At 40.4% G+C, this 19,587-nt stretch overlaps 1 protein-coding gene across 1 annotated transcript in view; it reads left to right on the top strand.

Annotated features, from left to right (window-relative positions):
* The window catches only part of HMCN1 (hemicentin 1), a 202,606-nt gene that overhangs the window by 141,196 nt on the left and 41,823 nt on the right, over positions 1-19,587 (top strand). Inside the window, exons 50-68 of the mRNA XM_027811253.2 lie at positions 539-712; positions 1,924-2,037; positions 3,432-3,577; positions 5,478-5,628; positions 6,340-6,543; positions 7,580-7,693; positions 8,859-9,046; positions 9,606-9,702; positions 12,731-12,892; positions 13,876-13,989; positions 14,122-14,324; positions 14,556-14,637; positions 14,757-14,888; positions 15,114-15,263; positions 16,036-16,195; positions 16,776-16,900; positions 18,407-18,590; positions 18,757-18,854; positions 19,238-19,516. Coding sequence (XP_027667054.2) covers positions 539-712; positions 1,924-2,037; positions 3,432-3,577; positions 5,478-5,628; positions 6,340-6,543; positions 7,580-7,693; positions 8,859-9,046; positions 9,606-9,702; positions 12,731-12,892; positions 13,876-13,989; positions 14,122-14,324; positions 14,556-14,637; positions 14,757-14,888; positions 15,114-15,263; positions 16,036-16,195; positions 16,776-16,900; positions 18,407-18,590; positions 18,757-18,854; positions 19,238-19,516 — 2,877 coding nt within the window. The remainder of the gene's footprint in view (positions 1-538; positions 713-1,923; positions 2,038-3,431; positions 3,578-5,477; positions 5,629-6,339; positions 6,544-7,579; positions 7,694-8,858; positions 9,047-9,605; positions 9,703-12,730; positions 12,893-13,875; positions 13,990-14,121; positions 14,325-14,555; positions 14,638-14,756; positions 14,889-15,113; positions 15,264-16,035; positions 16,196-16,775; positions 16,901-18,406; positions 18,591-18,756; positions 18,855-19,237; positions 19,517-19,587) is intronic.

Here is a 19,587-nt window from a genome sequence, read left to right as displayed (position 1 = left end):
GGAACTGCAACAGGACGTTGTATGGAATGAGCAGGACAGTACGTTGGCTTCTTGTGATCCAAGGAGGGAGTATCTGAAGAGCACTTCAGATTGTGATCTCTTCATAAAAGCTGAAACCATCTGCAGTTCTCTTTTTTTTTTTTTTTTTTTTTTTTAATGACAGTTATTGCATAACCAAGTGCAGACAATGGTGAGTTTGTTTTCCACATCCTTATTTCCTAGGCTCATGCTTCCTACCAGTCTGTGCTCACAGGTTCATCAAGCAGCAGTTCTGCCAGCTGCTGTGCAAGAAGTGGTGGCTGGCGTCCTGGTGACCTGTGTCTGACAAAGGCTCAGGGGGGAGGGATTCCACCGACAAGGGCTGACCCTTGACTTCTGGACAAAACGTAAACCGAGAGGAACATTGTCTGGTTCTAGGTTTCAGTGCACCGCCTCCCAGCTATTTAAGGCTGCAGCCAGATTCCTAGACTGAACAGGGAACAGAAAATTGGCTTTTCACAGAGGTCCTTACTTTGGTTAATAATTTTGTTGTTCCTAGTGTCTCCAACCATTGTGGGTGCAGACAGCCATGGAAATACAGAAGATGTCACTGTTATCCTCAACAGTCCAATGTCGTTGGTTTGTGAGGCTTACTCATATCCTCCAGCTACAATCACCTGGCTGAAAGATGGCAATCCTTTAGAATCAAACAGAAATATCCGCATTTTGCCAGGTAAATTTTTTTGTTGTTATTGAGAAGTAACATCACACTCTATTCTTTTATTGTTTAGTTTCCTGTTACAGATTTTCCTGAAAAATCAAAGGATATGTATTTCTGTTAAGTGCAATGTTTGTACTTTGTAGCAATTCCCATTCAAATATTTTTTAAGTGCTTCACAAATAACTGGTTATTTACTTGTATTTTATTCGTATTTAGGTATTTATCCTTTTGTTCCATAAAGCTAAGTGATGGTAAACAAGTTCATTGGAGTTGATAATAATGGTAAATAACTCGAAATTAAGTGTGAGAATTAGATAGTAATATAAACAACATCAGTAAAAAGAACGAGCTGGCATTTTTCTAGGTCATTAGTAGTTTGCCATTTTTAATTTGCGGAGTAACTCTTACCTAGCACATCTATGGAGGTGCAAAACAGGAACAAGCTTCACCGGTAACACTGAAGCAATGTAGATAAACAAGTACTTTAGCGTTGTTAACTGCAGGTGTTCAGAGGAAGGATGCGTTGATACTGGTAGCAAGGAGCTGAATTACTACATGGGGGAATAGTCCTTAGGAATGCAGACTGAAAAGAGCTGCAGCCAAACGAAATAGTGACTCACCTCTGAGAACGCAGACAGTATAAATCATAAGCAAACAAGATACTATGGGAGAGAAACTGATGGACGTCAGAGTTGTAGAGGCCACCTGAAATCTTAAATCCTACTGATTCATTCATGTTTACACTTCTCACGTTGTAGCTGTTGCTTCTGTCGGTTCTCCAGAGGGGGTTAAGGCCTCTTTCAAATGAACTAGTGCTCTGAAACAGGCAGTCCAGAGGCTCATATCCACCCCTGTATGTGGAATAGACTCTTTCTGCTTAGTCTTACTGATTGTGCCTCCTTTCCCTTTTTCTGTGAAGTGCAGAACCCTAAATCACTTTTTTCCTATCTAAATATCTTCAAGAAATTTCTTGTACAGAACTACATTAACAAATCTTCCAAGAATCTGTATGCAACAGGAGTTGTGATCCAAAGCGCTCCTGCAAATTGTGCACTCATTTATTACACAGTATACATGGAGTATATATAAAACAATCGGGTTTTCATGTTTGTTGAAGAGCAGAATTTGGACCAAAGGGTTGAAAGTGTGCTGCAGGAACTATTTAAATAATTGGGAAGCAAGAGTGTAACATAGATGCTATAAAGAATGATGTCTTTTGGAAGGTGGGCGAACACTGCAGATCCTAAAAGCAGAGGAGGACCACGCTGGAAGATACACATGTATAGCCACAAACGAGGCTGGAGAAACTTTGAAACACTATGAAGTAAAAGTCTACAGTACGTAAATACTTACAATTTTATTTTTTTTTCATTTTTCCATTTCTTCCCCTTTGCAGTGTTACCTATCCTGGCGAATACAAGGATCTCTGTTCATAGCTTTGTTTAGCAAACATCTGTATTAGCTCATGGCATTGCTTGAGTAAAGACACCAGAAGAGTTTGCTGTTGCATCCCTTACAAATGCTGCTTTTGGGCTAAAAAATCTTTATCCCACCCAGGGGAAGACATTTAAGAAACATCCAACTCCTGTTTCTTCCAAAATGCTTTTTTTGATACTGATTTTCAAATCAGATGAGTGCAGCACAACGGGAGATGTGAGCAAAGAAACTATGATAGAACAAAAGAGGGGAGGGGACCTGTAACATTTAATTGGAAACTTTTTTGAGTAAGGTAAAACGGGAGGATGCTATTTTTATATCCTTCCATAAAATACCTTATGCACAAAAGCTTTCCCGTTCATGGCTTCCTGTCAGCACATTGTCTTTGAGCGTTTGTGCCTAATACTCTATTTTAATGCTCAAACCCTTAATTATTGGCTGTCAAGCATAATTTTTCATCTATATTTTATTTCCTAGTCTACATTGGAGTTTGGTTTGCTCCCTCACAGTAACTGTGCTGTTATTTTAAGTACGCCAAGTCCCTAATAAGGCCCCATTGGATTTGGAATAATGAGAAGATGACAAAAGTTCATTATGGAAGTATGGCTACGTAGCAACATCAAGCTCCCCACTTCCAAATGCCATTGCAACTGTCAGTTATGGTACTGTATGCATTAGGGAGAATTTAAAATTTCCCACTGAAAAAAGAACGGAAAATGCTTTGAAAGCATTTAAAATAATTTAAAAGATATTATGAGACCAGGATGGGGAGTAGCTTAAGAATTTTGAAATGTTCTGGTTTCATTCTGATTCAGAAGGAGACGAGATTTTGCAACACTGGGATTTCAATGGAATGGAAATGTTGAGTTTTGACCAGCTACTCTGAGTGTGGACTTCAGTTCAAACATATGTTTCTGAGAATATTAGTTTCCATTAAAATGCTTTGTAGTACACTGAACTGTAGAGAATTCAAGCCGAACACATAATAAAGTGCTATAGCTAGGTAAGGCGATAGTTAGGTTTGCATGTGTGAAACTGTTGAACACAGTTTTGTATATTTTTATGTATAATACATATACTAAAAATAGTTTAAAATACATATATATATATATGTGTGTGTGTGTGTGTAAAAAAATTAAAATTCACCTATGGGGAAGAGGCAGATTATAGGGGGAATGCACTTCCTTTCCCTGAAGTTATCGTCCAGGTTTTCCCTTTGTCCAGTAAATTTTGAAGTTCTGCATAAGACAGTAAGTTTGGAAAGTCACTCTCGCTCCATTTTGTTTTCGTGCAGTTCCACCCACCATTAACAAAGGGAATATCTCAGGGATGGGTCTCTCCCCTAAAGAAGTGAAGATCAAAGTCAACCACAGCCTGACCCTGGAGTGTGAAGTTCATGCCATTCCTGCTGCTGCCATCAGCTGGTACAAGGATGGACAGGCCAGTCACAAACTTGATTCCTTCTACCGGGTGCATTTCATACAGAGACAAGTGCATATTCACTGTCACTTGTAACAGGCTCACTTGCAGTGCTGAGGCCAGCAGGAAGTCACCTTCCCACCATCCTGCTGGCAGGATCGCACCCCTTGTGCATCTTAAGATGTTTGCTGTTGGCCGGACCTCTGCAGATTGCCACCCTTGCTTTTTTGTGGGTGCTTGGCAGTGCCACTGAGGTTTCACTGCTGGAGTTTCCAGGGCGTACCGCTGGCCTGGGCTGTAAAGGGGGAGGGTGCTGCCTAGCAGTAGCATCCCATAGCATGGCCACATGTCCCTTTCCCGTTGTGTAAAGTCCCCAAAGGCCCTGTTACACAATGCCCCCATGCTTGGTTCCTCTAAGTGCTGCCCTTGCAGATGCAGAGATCGGCCTCCCACTTGGTTCTGGCAGAGCTCACAAAGCCGCAAAAGCATCTGGATCCTCTGCGAGGGGGAGCGAGGCATGGTTCGTGCCACACACAGTCTTCACAACAACGTGGGTCTGGAGGAGGAGCAGTTTGGAAGGGCACCGCTACAGAATTGCGCTGATGTGCAGTCTACTGGAGGCTGGCTATAAATAAAAAAGAAACAGTGCAATGCTTCCGTAAGAAAGGACAAGATAATCTCTTGCTTTAGCTGTTCTTGAGAGGGCACTTACCGAGTGGCAGGCTGCTGGCCTCTGCAGCTGGACCAGCTCTTCCTGGGTTTGCTGAGCATGCAGAAACAGCTTGGAGTCACAGGAGAGGCTGTGTGTATCTACTGTCTGTTTTGAGCGTGTGCTGTAATTCTAGGATCTCCTGGGTCTACTGATTGTATTGCTAATGAAAAATTATGTTGGGGCGAGTTGAGAGGTCCCCAAAGAAAGACAGTGGCTGTAAGCAGTTTGCTGCCACTGTCAGAGCAGCAGTTTTTTCATATGTTGCCCCTGGGTAAATGGCTTTCACTCACATCCACGGACTAAATTCATTGTCCCCTGCAGGCCAGGAGTTCAGGGCTGACTGCCTAATGTGTTCCATTTTCATTAATGAGAGATACAGGTTTATTAGTGTAGTCTCTGCTGTCATGTGTGATGAAAATTTTAGGGACAGTAACACCTTATCCTGTGTATCTGCATTGCTGCTGCATCCGTTTTATGGTCACACCGTGCCCTTGCTGGGCAGCAGATGCTAGTGGTTGTTTGGCTCTAGGGTGAGTTAGATGAGTTGTTCAGCTCATAAAAAACACCTGATAGTTTTACATGTGTAGGTTTTACATCAGCTCATTGACTTGGCCGGTGACTGAACTCATGAGAGCCCTTACCTGCTGTGGACAGCGCTGCTCCTTCCAGCAGCAACTTCCAGCTGGGACTGGGAGTGATGTAAAACCGCATCCTCTTAGGAGACCACCTGCCAAGAGCAGAAAGGTGAAGAAGCAGAGTTTCTGACAACCATGAAAAGAAAACCATCTCCAGGAACATGGAGCTAGGTTCAAGTTTACTCAGGGAGGAAGGGCTTTTGGTCTGAGGGAGAGGAGGAGCAGATGAGAGGAGAGCTGGGCTGCCCCACCAGTGGCCAAGGCTGCCATCCCAAGAGCACCTGGCTTAGGACTGTGTCTGAAGTGGTGGCCCTCAGTAATTTGGTGTCCTAAGCAGCTGCTTGCTTTGCTTAGATCGAAAGCAGACCTTGCTGGAAGCATTAACAAAAACTGAAGGATGTTCTGTTGTTAGGAGTATCAAAACAGACAGAATACCAAAACGTGTTCTTCCTCCCAGTATACTGCCTAGGAAGGATTTTGAAACAAACTGAATGTGACCAGGAGACAGATATCACTTCCAGAAATATGGCTATGTTTTGACAAGTATTAATTTCCATGTAAAATTACATTACAGCCACTTAAACCAGATGATCATCTCATTATCCAAGCTAGTGGCCGGACTCTGCAGATTAAAGAGGCTCAAGTATCAGACACTGGTCGTTACACTTGTCTGGCATCCAACGTTGCTGGAGAGGATGAAGTGGAATTTGATGTAAATATACAAGGTAAACAGAGTTCAGATGATAAAATTCTTCTGGTAGCCTTCTTCTCTAATGTTCTGGGATGTTGGAATTCTTTACAATTTTGTATCCTTTAGGCCTGCTTGGTCCAATGCAATGCTTTTATGTTTTGTATGATTTTCATTTCATGTATATTTTGCTCATTTTTAAGAAATACAGTATTCGATTATTCTTTCTTTCATATTATGTGACCTATGCAGTATTTCTGAAGTCAGTGGAACGACATAGTAACTCTGATCTTCCTATAAATGACATGAAAAAGTTTTAATTCAGCTTTAACTAAGCTGTCATATTTTATTAATCTGTACTAAGTAGTACTTACAGACCCCAGACAAAAGCTGTCCATTGGCCTACACACTATATGTGAATACAAGAAAACAATCATTACTTATTTCAGAAAATTTAGCTGAAATTATAACCAGAGGACTTACTCTTTAAATATTATAGTTGATTAATACCACCTGTGTTTTGTTATCAGGTATTCTTACACTGTTATTTATTAGTCTTCAGAAAATACCCAGTAAATTGCTCAATTATTCATTCTGGTGAAAAGAACTAGAATTTTCCTGGGTGATTTGAATTGAGGGGATGGGTTAGTTTAATACACTTAATTTTTACTGCTGGTATTTTAACAATTCTTTAAAACCAGCTATTTCTGCTGGAAAATTCTAATGTTTTTCCCCTCCTGGGTTGTAGTTCCTCCTAGTTTCCAAAAGCCTTACAAAGAATGGGAAGCTGGTAACACAGTAGATACAGGAAGAGGTGGAGAAAGTAAAGATGTGATTGTCAACAATCCCCTTTCGCTGTACTGCGAGACCAGTGCTGTTCCTCCCCCAGTTCTTACGTGGTACAAAGATGGCTATCCTCTGAGCTCCAGTGATAAAGTACTAATATTACCAGGTGAGTATTAAAATGTCACACTCTGACCTTAAGAAATGGTGTTAGTGCTAGTATTTGCATAGTAATAACAAACCTTCCCCCTTCAAAACTCTGCTTTAATGTTCTTTTCAGACTTTCTTGACTGGAAATGTTTCTCTCTGGTCCTTGGACTAAGCTGTTTCCTTCTTTCATTTAAAAAAATCATCCCTAAAATGGTGTGAATGTGACCACTTAACTTTTATATGATGTGTTGAAAAACGAAATACAACAATGATGCCTTCTCCCTGATGTGTTCCTGATTTATTGGCTTGTTAAGTTTTGCTTTGGCAAAATCGTAATTGGTGTAGAAAAGCCTCTCAACCAGGGAGTGAGGGATGCAAATAATGTTTTAGCAGAAAAATGACCACGAGCTCCTACTTAACGTCATACGGAAAAGGGAAAAAGGTGCTTACGATGCTGAGAGTACAAAAAGGGAGCCTTCCTGTGCAGAGGATGGTTTGGGATGGCGTGTGTAAAGAAGGGCAGTGGTGGGGATAATGGCTTTTTGTCCGGCTATTGCTTATCTCTTGGGACACCAATGACAGCCACTCCCAAAATGTATTCCCAATGTGTGCTCTCTGAAGCCATTTATGCGGCTACGCTTTGAATGAGGACTAGAGTGAAAAGTACCTGTAAGCTTCAGAAGTAATTTTTTTCTGTTTGGAACAGCTTTATCAGAATATTATGTGCTTATATTTTCTTCTGTCCTTGGTCACCTTGCTGAGAAATATATCTTTTTGATTGAAAAATAATGTCTGGCTGCATATTGCTGAAGAATGTTATTTCTTTATGTGGAATTAATTAGTCTTTTTTAACATTTCAGTATGGACATTGCTGAATTCCAAGTATCTGCCAGTAGAAAAAGTAGCTAGAAATAAAAGTGTTCAGTTACTTATAATTCAGAACAAATGTTGACCATTCATAAATTTGCTTGCTCAGGTCTCTTGTGAAATGTGGTGTGGAAATGATGGAAACTGCTTGATGATGCATTTAAACCTTGAATGCATTTGCCTTCCAGGAGGCCGAGTGTTGCAGATTCCGCGGGTGCAGGCTGAAGATGCCGGGAGATACATGTGTGTGGCAGTAAACGAAGCTGGGGAGGATTCCATTCATTACGATGTCCACGTGCTCTGTGAGCTTTCCTGCTTTGCTTTTTCTTTTTAATAGCAAAAAAAAAGTTCAGTGTATTCTGAAGCACTATAGTCCAGATTTACTTAATGTTTTTAAAGTTCATAAACTCTGCATATTTGTAAACTATGGAATTAATGTGGTTATATAATGTGCTAGAGTTTTGTAGAAGTATACACAATTGGATGAAAATAGTGTTAATGTTGTTAGTTTGGTATGGTTTTAGGTTATTATTACAGGAACTCAATTGTATTACCCCTGTCAGGCTTCACCAGAAAGAAAAGTATAGGTAGAAATCCAGGATTTATCTTGCTGTCTCTTGTTCCCTATCCAGTTTTCTGTTCAAAATTCTGACCTGCTGGACTTTTCTCTCCTTACTTTGGTCATCGCTGTCTAAAATACCTGCAAAACTCCCAAAGGCTTAAGGGAATTGATGATTTAGATCAACCACTGAATGCCTGCGTACGATCTGTTCACAAACGTTGCACAGAAAGGGCTTTTTCTGTCTGGTCTGGAGAGAAGGCAGCTCGGGGGGGGGGACCTTATCACTTTCTACAACTACCTGAAAGGAGGTTGGAGGCAGGCGGGGATCAGTCTCTCCTCCCAGATAACAAGTGACAGGACAAGAGGAAACAGCCTCAACTTGCACCAGGGGAGGTTTAGATGGGATATTAAAAAAAGCGTCTTCACTGAAAGGTTGGTCAAGCCTTGGAACAGGCTGCCCGGGGAGGTGGTGGAAGCACCATCCCTGGCGGTGTTTAAAAGACGTGTAGATGCGGTGCTTAAGGGACACGGTTTAGTGCTGGACTTGGCAGTGCTGAGTTAATGGTTGGACTTGATGGTCTCAGAAGTCTTTTCCAACCTAAATGATTCTATGATGGACTAACTGGAAGATGAATTTTTACCTCTTCTTTATGGCTGCTATGAATAAGTGTAGTTCTCCTGAAGTCCTTTGTATTGTACTGATCTGTTCTAAATCTAGTAGTTAGTAGCTAAACTAGTCTTGGGATTTTATTAGCTCTCACCGTATTCGCTGAAGGTTTCACTAATTTCTTCTAAAAGCCTCATCTAAAAAATTTGTCTGCAATATTAAAAAAACCAACAAGACAACAGAAAACACGGAGTGGTGCTAAGCCACAGTATTCTTATTACATTTTGTTCTTTTGTAGTACCACCGTCCATTAGTGGAGCTGATAGTGATCTCCCTGAAGAAGTGACTGTGCTTGTGAACAAGGTTGCGGCGATGGACTGTGTTGCAAGTGGCAGCCCTTCTCCAAGTATTGCCTGGCAAAAGGACGGCCATCTCCTAGCAGAAGATGACAAACACACATTTTTGTCCAACGGAAGGAGGTTACAGGTAGCTCTTCGTGAAAAACTGATTTCTAGCGTCAAAAACACAAGCTGCCATAGAGACAAAACTGTTTAGGTATGCTGAGCATGCGATTCTGAATTACTATTTTTTTTCTACAAGGTGTCGCAGAAGCAAGGAGTTGTTGTCCCTTGCTCCTGTCCCTGAGATGCTGCTGCCTCTCACTCCTGTGCAGTTCCCTCAGTTGTGCTAACCCAACTGGTTGTGAGGTCATGCTGTGACCTGCATCGGTGAAATCACTTGGTTTAAAATAACATTGACTTTCGTGAAGAACAGCCTGTAGCTGTCAATTTTGTCCAAGTTTCCCTAATGGAGTTTAATTATTGCAAAATATATTCCTCTTTTTTTTTTTTTTTAAGAAAATATTGTGTTCTGAAGAATGACCCTTTCTGATCAATGAAAGAAATTGGATGAAAGTATTAAATCAGTTAGAGAGCTGAGCTTAATGCTCTCCGCTTGATGCTTTGACACTAAGTTGTCTTATGGATTAGCTCAACAACTATCTTTCTCTTTTTTTATTTGTTTTGTTGGGTTTTTTTCCCCTTAGATTTTGAATTCCCAAGTAACAGATACAGGCAGGTACGTGTGCATTGTGGAAAACATAGCTGGGAGCGCCAAGAAGTATTTTAACCTAAATGTTCATGGTAAGTAAAATAATCCATAATTATCTGATTATCTTCTTTCAAATGTTAGTTTAGCTTGAATGTGTTAGATTTAGCAGAGTGCTTCGGCACATACTTAGCTTTATGCAAGTAAAGTCATCTTATTGGATGTAATGGAGATTCTGACATACCAAGTTTAAAGTACCGTGGTAGCACATGGCTTTTGATACCACGTGCCTTTAGCTCCTTTTACGTATTCCGTATAGGTTGAATTTATTATTGAGGGAACCTTATGTACTGGCTGTATGTGTACACTGTGTAGGGGTTGCTAAGCCCTGAAATCATGAATTACAAACAGGTTGGATTATAGTCTGTTTTGATATGTTCATAAAATGCATTTTCCAAGAAAATTAACGATTAGAAAGCGTTAAACAGAGATACGACATTGTAAAAGCTAACTTTTTAAAAAAATTACTCTTTAAGATTTCTTTCTTCTATTTTTCTTTTGTTATGGAGTTAAAGTTAAAATAAATTTTGGCCTTAAGCGTCACAAGTCTAAAACAAATACAAGCCAGAAACTAAGATATTTTCCATTATTTTAAAAAATAGTCTCTCCACCACCTTCCCTTACCTCTCCTGATAGCTTCAGAAAATCAGGATATCTTTTTAAATAACATTTCAGAGTAAACCCTGACTTTCCCTTTTGTTTCTGCCCACTCTTCACCCCACTGCTTTCAGTTTTCCATTATGAATTGAAGATCAAATTAAGCATTATTCCCACAAATTCATCCCCACCATTACGTTTTAAAACCTACCCAGGAATACTGGCCACAACATCTCTATCTGCTTCCACAGTACTATTTTTCACATCCTTGTTAGCTAGCTAATATTCTGATTACATAGCAGATAGAAAACAAGTGCTGTCTTATCTCTCTCTTGCTTAAATTTAGTACCAGCATCCCAGGAGTCTGACGATTTGAGTTGTTACATACAGAAGAAATAAATTTTTTTTTCTCATTCATACATGCAGCAGATTTACATACTAAGTGAATTTATGATGCATTTTTCTGCTCTGTAATACAAATATAAATAGTCAAAAATAGTATTGTCATGGGAAGAGTTGCCCTGGAGTCATTCTCTGAGAAGTTATTTTCTTTCAGTGGAGTCTGTCCAGATTTCCCGATGTTTGAGTTTTGTTTTTAAATCAAAATACTTTGCCTTTATTTACATTTGTGGTTTAATTTAAACTTATTGTCTTTAAAATATTTATTTCTAATGACTATAGTTTAATACTATTATTTTGAAAGAAATATCTGAATGAAGCTTTAATTCTAGCTTAACAGTATCACCAGTTTAGATCTATTACTCTCTATGTATGTGGTTTCATTTGAAGAGAGAGACTATAGGTTCAGGAAGGGATTGAAGGACTGATGAAAACGCCTTGTCACTAAGCAGCATGATCTTTGTTTTGTCAGTGTCAAAAAAAGGTCTTTTTCCAGCATTTTTGTAAGTTTCTGTTGGAACTACTTTCATAGATTATAATAAAATATTAAAGATGATGCTCTTGACTAAGTTGAGAAATTCACTTCTTAACTCAAAGGTGAGCAATAAAACTAAAATAAAACCTTTGAAAACATGAAAAATACCCAGTTTTAAAATCTTAACCTCTGACCTTAATATATAATAAATAGGTAATTTTCACACTAAATACTAAAATTGAGCCCACTTACTACATCTGTAGGCACACAGGAATACCTTCGCATATGTGGATTACCTGTGGTGCGTTTGTGAGCGCTTTGCACGGGGGGGGGGGGGGGGGGGTGGCTGTGGAATTTGAAATCTACCACTTGCATAGTTTAAGGAAAATTCATTAAAAGATAGCTCAGATTTGGCCCTGTATATTAAATTGACCACTGTCTTGCACTGCCAATAGTCACATCTGTGGGAAAGTAACTGTAAAAGTAAACAAATACAAGTAACTATAAAATATCAGATCAGAATTCTCCGTTTATTCTAGTGAACCATGTAGTGCTCATTATAAGGGAAATAAACTTCACTTGTTCCAAGTTGAAAAATATGGACTGAATTCCCCCGTTTACATTGACTCCTCTTGTTTCTGCAGTGCCACAGAGGAGCAATAAACTTGGCTTAATGACTGTTTTGTGTCATTCAAGTGACAGAAAGCAGCTGGAGTATTTCTGGTGGATACGATCCAAAATACTTTCACATTTCTGTCTTTGAAGAAGAGGATTCCATGTGTTCTTTGGAATGTTTTTTCCACCCAATAGCGCCAAGAACATGCTTTTGCTTTCCTTTTAAGCGTTTTATATAGCCACACTGCAAAGACATAGAGACTAAAACTTGGGATCTATTAAAAGGAAGAGATTTACAGCTATTTCATTTTAAATAGTTCTTGTAGAAAGGTGAAATGCCAAAATATTATTGTATTTAAAAATACTGGGACTTGTAAGCTTGAAATTGCACCCCTTAGAGCAGTGCTGGCATGCCAGAATTTTAAACTGCTTAGCTCACTACTGAACAACACATTTGTCTGGATAACAGAAGAGCTCTGAACTGTATCACAAGGAATCCTTTCTGGTTCTCTATAATGATAAAATGGACTATTTCAGAAATTGTATGAGCAATACAGTTATCAGGAAGAAACGATACTCAGTCATCCCACATATCCTGACAAGGTAAATGTAATCTGTCCTGCCCGACATAGCGAATGCCCTACGAGTACAGCGTTTTAAAACTGATAGTGCATTAGTCAGGAACTGCAGGATCCTCTTACAGGTTAATTAGCCTTCCCAAATCTCAAGCACAGGACTGCAAATGAAATAACTGACATTTTTGTGAGTTACAGGAAAAGGAATGACCATTAGATCAGCTTCAGTCGTATTTCCAGATAGATCCAAAACAGCAGTGGATCCATTCACAGGATGAGAAAGATTTTTGCAGCTTGGCCCTTTGGCAAAACTCAGCAATTCAGCTTTGAGTAAATCAGGATCTTGTGGAATATTGTTTGCTGATACTGTGATAGATACTATAAATGTATTTCTCTCTCTAGTTCCTCCAAGTGTTGTTGGTAATAATCCTGAGAATTTGACTGTGGTGGTGAATAATTTCATCTCTCTGAGTTGCGAGGTGACTGGCTTTCCACCTCCTGATCTCAGCTGGCTCAAGAATGGAAAACCTATCAGTTCCAACACCAACACTTTTATTGTGCCTGGTGAGGAATCTCAGCTATTTCTACAGCCTTTGGACTCAGCTTCTGACTCTTTTGTTTTGATAAGAGCAATGGCCGCTATTTATGGAGCTGGTATATTCTTACTGTTGCTCCAGTGAGTAGACAAGACGCTTGGCCTACTGTGTTTAATAATTCCTTGGCTGTTGGGTGGGTTCCCTTAAAGAAAACTGGCTCAGGCTGAAAGCTGCTGAAATTAACTGCGGGGAAAAGACCTAGAGGGCAAGCCACAGAACAGAGATACGCTGATGTAAGTATTGATTAAAGTTGAGTCACTTAGACTCGCTTTTCAAAGAAATGACCAGAAATTATGACAGAGGCCAAGATAAATTCTGCTGCCTTAGATGACAAAAAGTAACAACCTTCATGTTGAATTCAGTGGGAAACTGGATTCACCCTGCTGAACTCTCAGGAAGAAATCCTTGCATTCTGAGATCTCCTGAAGCCGCTTGCTAAATAAGGTCCATGAGCGCCGGTGCCATTTCTGCTCCTGCTGCTTATCTTCAGCCCAGGGTATCAAGTGAAGGTCACTCGCTGTGTTGCTCTGTCCTGTCTTGCTGGCATAATGGGGCTGGGGGCTGTGGTACAGCACGGAGTCAGGCACAGGCATGGAAATCGCTAATGGCAGTAGAGGCACGTGCAGATCAGTTACGTAGCTTCACGAACGGAGAAGGTGAGAGTGGGGAATCAAGAATGGGGTAGTGACAGTTCAGTGGGAAGGGCACGGCTGTGGCAGGTGACAGCAGTTAGCAGCTACGCCACAAACAGGTCTAAAAGGAGTATTTGTGCTTCTAACTTCCAATTATCAATGCTAATAGAATTTACCCTAAAATTTTACTACTTTGACTGGATTCTGAGGTTATATTTGGTGTCTGTGCTCAGTCTGCTCAACCGGCAGTTTTAAGGTAGCATTTGAGATTGATACGGTAACCACAGAATAAAGCTCAAGCCTTCTCCCTTTCCGTCAGGTGCTCGGACTCTGCAGATTCCCCGAGCCAAACTACCGGATGATGGTGAATATACTTGTATTGCCAGAAACCAAGCTGGGGAAAGCCAGAAGAAGAGTTTCCTAACCATCCTTGGTTCGTTTGTTACTGGTTTCTGAAATAATATCTATTGCTTTGAAAATGCAGTATTTTGTATTTATTTTCATTAGCTTGTTTTCTGCCCTTTCACAAAACCAACACAGAAATAATTCTAAGCTTCTTCTACAGTGCCCCCAAGCATCAAAGACCATAGTGGAACCTCACTGACCATGCTGAACGTGAGAGTGGGTGCCCCGGTGACATTAGAGTGTGAATCCAATGCTATTCCCCCACCGGTCATCACCTGGTACAAGAACAGGCGCATAATTTCAGAGTCGGCAAATGTGGAGATCTTAGCAGAGGGGCAAACGTTACGAATCAAGGGTGCTGAGGTAGGCCAGGCTTGTGGGATGCTGCAACTGCCGCTACTCTGCTACTGTTAGGCAGTTATTTTGCTCTTTGTTGCGGTGTTCTGCTAGCTGTACGTAGGAGATGTATTTGCTGGAGGCCTTTTAGTCTGTGGAAGGGACCTTAAGTTGGCAGAGGCAAAGGCTGTTAATCTAAACGGTAGCATTAAAATGAAACTCCATAATAAGGCTTTTCCTTATTTATTTTCATTTTAGGTTTCTGACACGGGCCAATATGTGTGCAAAGCCATAAATATTGCAGGGCGAGATGATAAAAATTTCCATCTTAATGTTTATGGTGAGCATACTCTGCATTATCTGCAGTAGTTATTATGATACCACAGACATTGTAGAGCAGACAATTCAAAATGAGTTTACAAAAATGTACCGCTCTTATTGCTTCCATTAAATTTATAGTGCCACCAAATATAGAGGGCCCTGAGCAAGAGTCGGTCCATGAAGCTATCGGTAATCCTGTTACCTTTGTGTGCGATGCTGCTGGAATTCCTCCACCAACATTATTGTGGCTTAAGAATGGAAAACCAATAGGTAATGTTCTCTCATGCTCTTTACTGCTCTTTTTTACCCCTTTGGGGCACCACTGTGCTATTTGCTGTCTGTTCTTTGATTCTTCTTCATCTGTTTCTAGACAGACTCTTATGTTAACTGATTGGTATCTTTGTTTTTCTTGGAAATTTCGATGAAAAAAATTCTCAGGATATGTTTGCTTTCTGTGGCCTGGCTTGGAATGACTACTTGTTTACATATTTTCAGAAAACTCCGATTCTCTTGAAGTTCATATTTTATCTGGTGGAAGCAAGCTTCAGATTGCTCGTTCTCAGCTTCTAGACAGTGGGACATACACATGTATTGCCTCAAATATAGAGGGAAAAGCCCAGAAAACTTACGTGCTTTCCATTCAAGGTAAGGCATGAGAATGATGAGCAGAACTGGTTAATACTTGGTTGGGTATGACGCTGTGTCTGTGCTAGAGACACTGAGATAAGACCAGTGTAGAAATGTAGAAATGCGGAGAATTTGGATCGTTATTTCTATTAGCTGCAAGCAGTGGGGAAAAATGCTTAGAGGATTATATACTGTTAGTCAGAAATTTGCATGAAAAAGAATATTCTTAACCTCTGATTGTAGGAGAACTTGAAAGCAATCAGGAGGGATCACATCCTTCCTCCTGCTGAACACTGAAGCTACCTTGGTTGACTGAGTGTGGAGCACCACGCATCTGTGCATTTGGAAGCAGTGATACCTGTAGCCTTGTTTGCCAGAGCCAGCAGGAGGAGATAGGGAAGAAATACCGGCAGAATTTCCTTATGATTTTTTTCCCTACCCTGGTCAAATGAGAAACCCTTTATTTAATGAAATGGGATTTTGCCACAATATTGTACCTGTTAGCACTGTTTGAGCAGATAACTGTAGATATTAAATATAAGGGCAAAGATACATGTTTGTAATATTTTTTTTTAAATTAGCTGTTTTAAGAAATGTTTAAAGCGGCTTTGAATTTATCTTTGCAGAGCTCCCTCTAGAAACAATGTAATTACACACTTTCTAAACTGAGTTTGAATGGAGGTACTGCAATAAATGCTATCACTCATGAGCTACCGCAGTGTAAGTTTTTATAGTTTAGATTATGTTTCTTGCTGATGAATCTTCTCCTCCCTCCATTGTGCTTTTCCAGTTCCTCCTAATATTGTGGGCTCTGAGATGCCTAGTGAGGTTGGCGTCCTCCTGGGAGAAAGCCTCCAGCTCGTCTGCAATGCCAATGGAGTGCCCACACCTGTTATGCAATGGCTTAAAGATGGAAAACCAGTTGCCAGTGACGATTTACAAAGAATGAGGCAAGCAGAACTAAGCAGACACTGCATTCTCTTCTGTAATTTTAAACCTTTAGAGGGTCTTAGAGAGGGAGCATGAGGGAGGGCCCTAGAAGGTCTTGTAAAGAGGACCTGAACCCTAGCTCAGCCAGGTCAAGAACATTGTCTCCCTCTTTAGCTTCTATAAATCTAGTATACTTTGTTACTAATTTGATTTTTATTTTTTTTTTGGTGCAGAGATAAGCATATGATACCTATTACTGTCTCAGTTAATAATTTCCATTAAAGTTCATCAGGTTCATTAAAGTTTATGAAGGTTAGTAAGTTCCACTCAGTTCCTTGGAGGGGAAAAAATCTGAGATGTTAAAACATTTTACTTTTGATGCTTTTCGTTATGGGTTCTTCAGAAGCCTGCCTGGAATTGAATCTCAATACAAGGTTAAACAGGGCATCTCCAGGAAAAACTTCCTGGCCTATCTTTAAGGTTCTCTCCCTGATTTCCCAAGAGGATAGAGGTAGTTGATTTCAATGTACAAACCCGTTTATTTACCAGGTCACAGGAACACGTAAACGAACTCACCCTGGTTTATGTCCTTCCTCGCAGAGTGACTCCAGATGGCAGCACATTAAACATTTTCAGAGCTCTCAGCTCTGACACAGGCAAGTACACCTGTGTGGCTACCAATCCTGCAGGAGAGGAAGACCGGATTTTCAACTTGAATGTATATGGTGAGTTTTCACAGATGTGAAGCTGAGATCTGGTCCATAATCCTGTCTTTGTAAGCACTCCCAGGAGAGGGCCAAGAAACGAATGCCTGTCTTCAGTGTAATAGTACTTGCACGTGTTTCCAATTTCATGTACCGTAGATACCACGGTATATTATACAGGATGTTCTGTTAATGACAAAATGATTGAAATCGCTGGTGAGTGTGTCTTGGGATAAACAGAAATTAATTCCTTTGGTATATTTCATAATAGAGGAATTCTGCTTGTGGTGATTATTTTTTTTTTTCTTGCAGAGAAAGATTTGCTTGAGGCTGATTTACTATGATACTGCTTTTTTGGTGTGTTAGTTTATCTTCACTAATTCCAATCAAAGTACATCAGCTAAACCCAGAGTAGTGTGGTAGGGAACTAATAGTTAAAGGTCCCTAGAGTTTAAAAGAAAAACGATAGTTTTGGAGGAAATTCTTCTCTTGCACAGTTTGACGTACAGAAGATAGTGAGCATAACTCTTCTCCAGCAGTGTAAAGAGTGGATATTTTTATTTTATGCCTATTAAGTACAATGATAGTGTGAAAGAGTGAAACTGGGCAGCATTTCACAGTGGTGTGTCTGTCCTGGTTGTACAGACTCAGAATCAATTGGACTATGGGCACGAGCACAGTAGCAAGAGATGACCTTTGATGTAACAGATAACAGCTGAATGGCACAGGACACGCGTCTGGGACGGCATGGCACTGCACAGCAGTGGGGATTTTGGGGATCAGTTTGTTTCGGTTGAGGTTCAAGTAATGACCAGCTTCAGTGGTCCTATCTATGCAACTGCCGTGGTGTGTGGTGGGATCTTGAGTCAGCCAGAGCTTGGAGCTGCACGTGGCTGTGCCGCCTTTATCTAGTGAGTCCCCCCCCTTGCCCCCAGGACCGAGGCTTTCAAACTAACCTCCAAAACCAAAAAGCCCCAGAAGCAGTCCTGTTAGAATAATCTGCCAGAATACTTAACTAGGCATTTTGAAATGTTCTGTGTTGAAGAATGAAGTCAGCATACGCATTTAGAAGTCGATGGGCTTTCTTCCTGCATGATTCTAGCTTTCACTGTATAAAAGATTTATTTAAGGAGGTAGGTTTGGCAGCAAACTGCCAAGTCCCCCGTGGCCCTTAAGCAGTTCAGCCCATCCCCTCTGAGGCGTGACCACTTGTTCCTTCCTGCGTTGTTATTCTCCCCCCATGTGCTTCAGGCTCTGAACCCCCTTGTTTGCCACAGCCTGACAAATCGAAGAGGTAATCCTACTGCTGTAGATGCACTAAAATGCATCTGATTTAAAATACGTAAACAGATAATTTATTAGTGCTCAATATAATTGTTAGAGGATTTACTCTTAAAAAAAAATGGGGATGATCTTGTTAAACTGTCTGTGGGTCATTAGGTGCAGGATTTTCAGCAAGGTAACAATTGTGGAATTATTTTAAGAGCCAGTTTTAATATCTTCCTTTTCAACATTTACAAAATGTAGTTCCTCCGACAATAGCTGATAATAAAGACGAACCAGAGGACCTCACTGCCCTTTTGGACACCTCCCTAAATATTGAATGTACTGCTACTGGAACCCCACCACCACAGATAAACTGGCTAAAGAATGGCCTTCCTCTGTCTGTCTCCTCCCAAATCAGGTTGTTGTCAGCTGGGCAAATTCTCAGGTTGGTTTTCATCTATTTTAACTAGCTGAGTTTTCTGTTCTCTTTTGCTATATCGGCATGATTCTGCTAGTATTTTTGGAAGCGAGAGTAAAATTTGATCCAAAGTGTGCCATAATAAAAATAATGTATGCCATTTACAGCTTGCTTAAAATTGTTTTCTCTTTAGACTTGCCCGTGTGCAGATACCTGATACTGGTGTGTACACTTGTGTAGCATCTAACAGGGCTGGAGTGGACAACAAACATTTCAAACTTCAGATTTTTGGTGAGTTTCTTTGCAGTGCTTTATGTAAAGAATCTTATTTCTTAATTTTGTAAACCTAATATTCAGTTTTCTTTCTCACCAACACGAACCTGCAGGCAGTCACAAGTATCTCTTATGTAGGTAGGGGAAACATGGGGGAAACAGTAACTTTTCAGTGTTTTTTTTTTAATAATTAAATTGTTTTAACCCTAGAAGAGTCCTTACTGGAATTGGCACCCATAATGTGTCACAGATTTTTTAGAAATAATAATAATGTGTTAACACATGCTAAACATGAATGTAAGCAGGGAAATGTAAAAGGGTAGCTGCCTTCCGAATTTCTTATATTCAGAATTAACGTCTGGGTTGTGCTCTGTATGAACCCAGTTGTCGTTTCTCGGCAGTGCCACCAAACTTGGATAACGCCGGAGGAACAGAGGACGTGACTGTAGTGAGAGGCAGTTCAGCTTCGATGAAGTGTCTCACTGATGGCACTCCTGCCCCCACCATGTCCTGGTTTAAAAATGGACATCCTGTAAGCCTCGGGGCTCACCTGATGCCAAGTAACCAAGGAATGGTCCTTCATTTTGCGAAAGCAGAGATCGGTGACACAGGCAAATACACTTGTGTGGCATCCAATGAAGCTGGAGATACCAGCAAGCACTTTTCCCTAAAAGTGCTGGGTAAGTGTTAACCTTTCAGTTGAACAAAATGTGAGCAGTTAGTGAGTATTTACTCAGGACAACAATTAAGA

This window comes from Falco cherrug, chromosome 12 (genome assembly GCF_023634085.1).
Source record: "Falco cherrug isolate bFalChe1 chromosome 12, bFalChe1.pri, whole genome shotgun sequence".
NCBI classification, from domain to species: domain Eukaryota; kingdom Metazoa; phylum Chordata; class Aves; order Falconiformes; family Falconidae; genus Falco; species Falco cherrug.
This window is presented reverse-complemented; position numbering and strand designations above follow the sequence as displayed.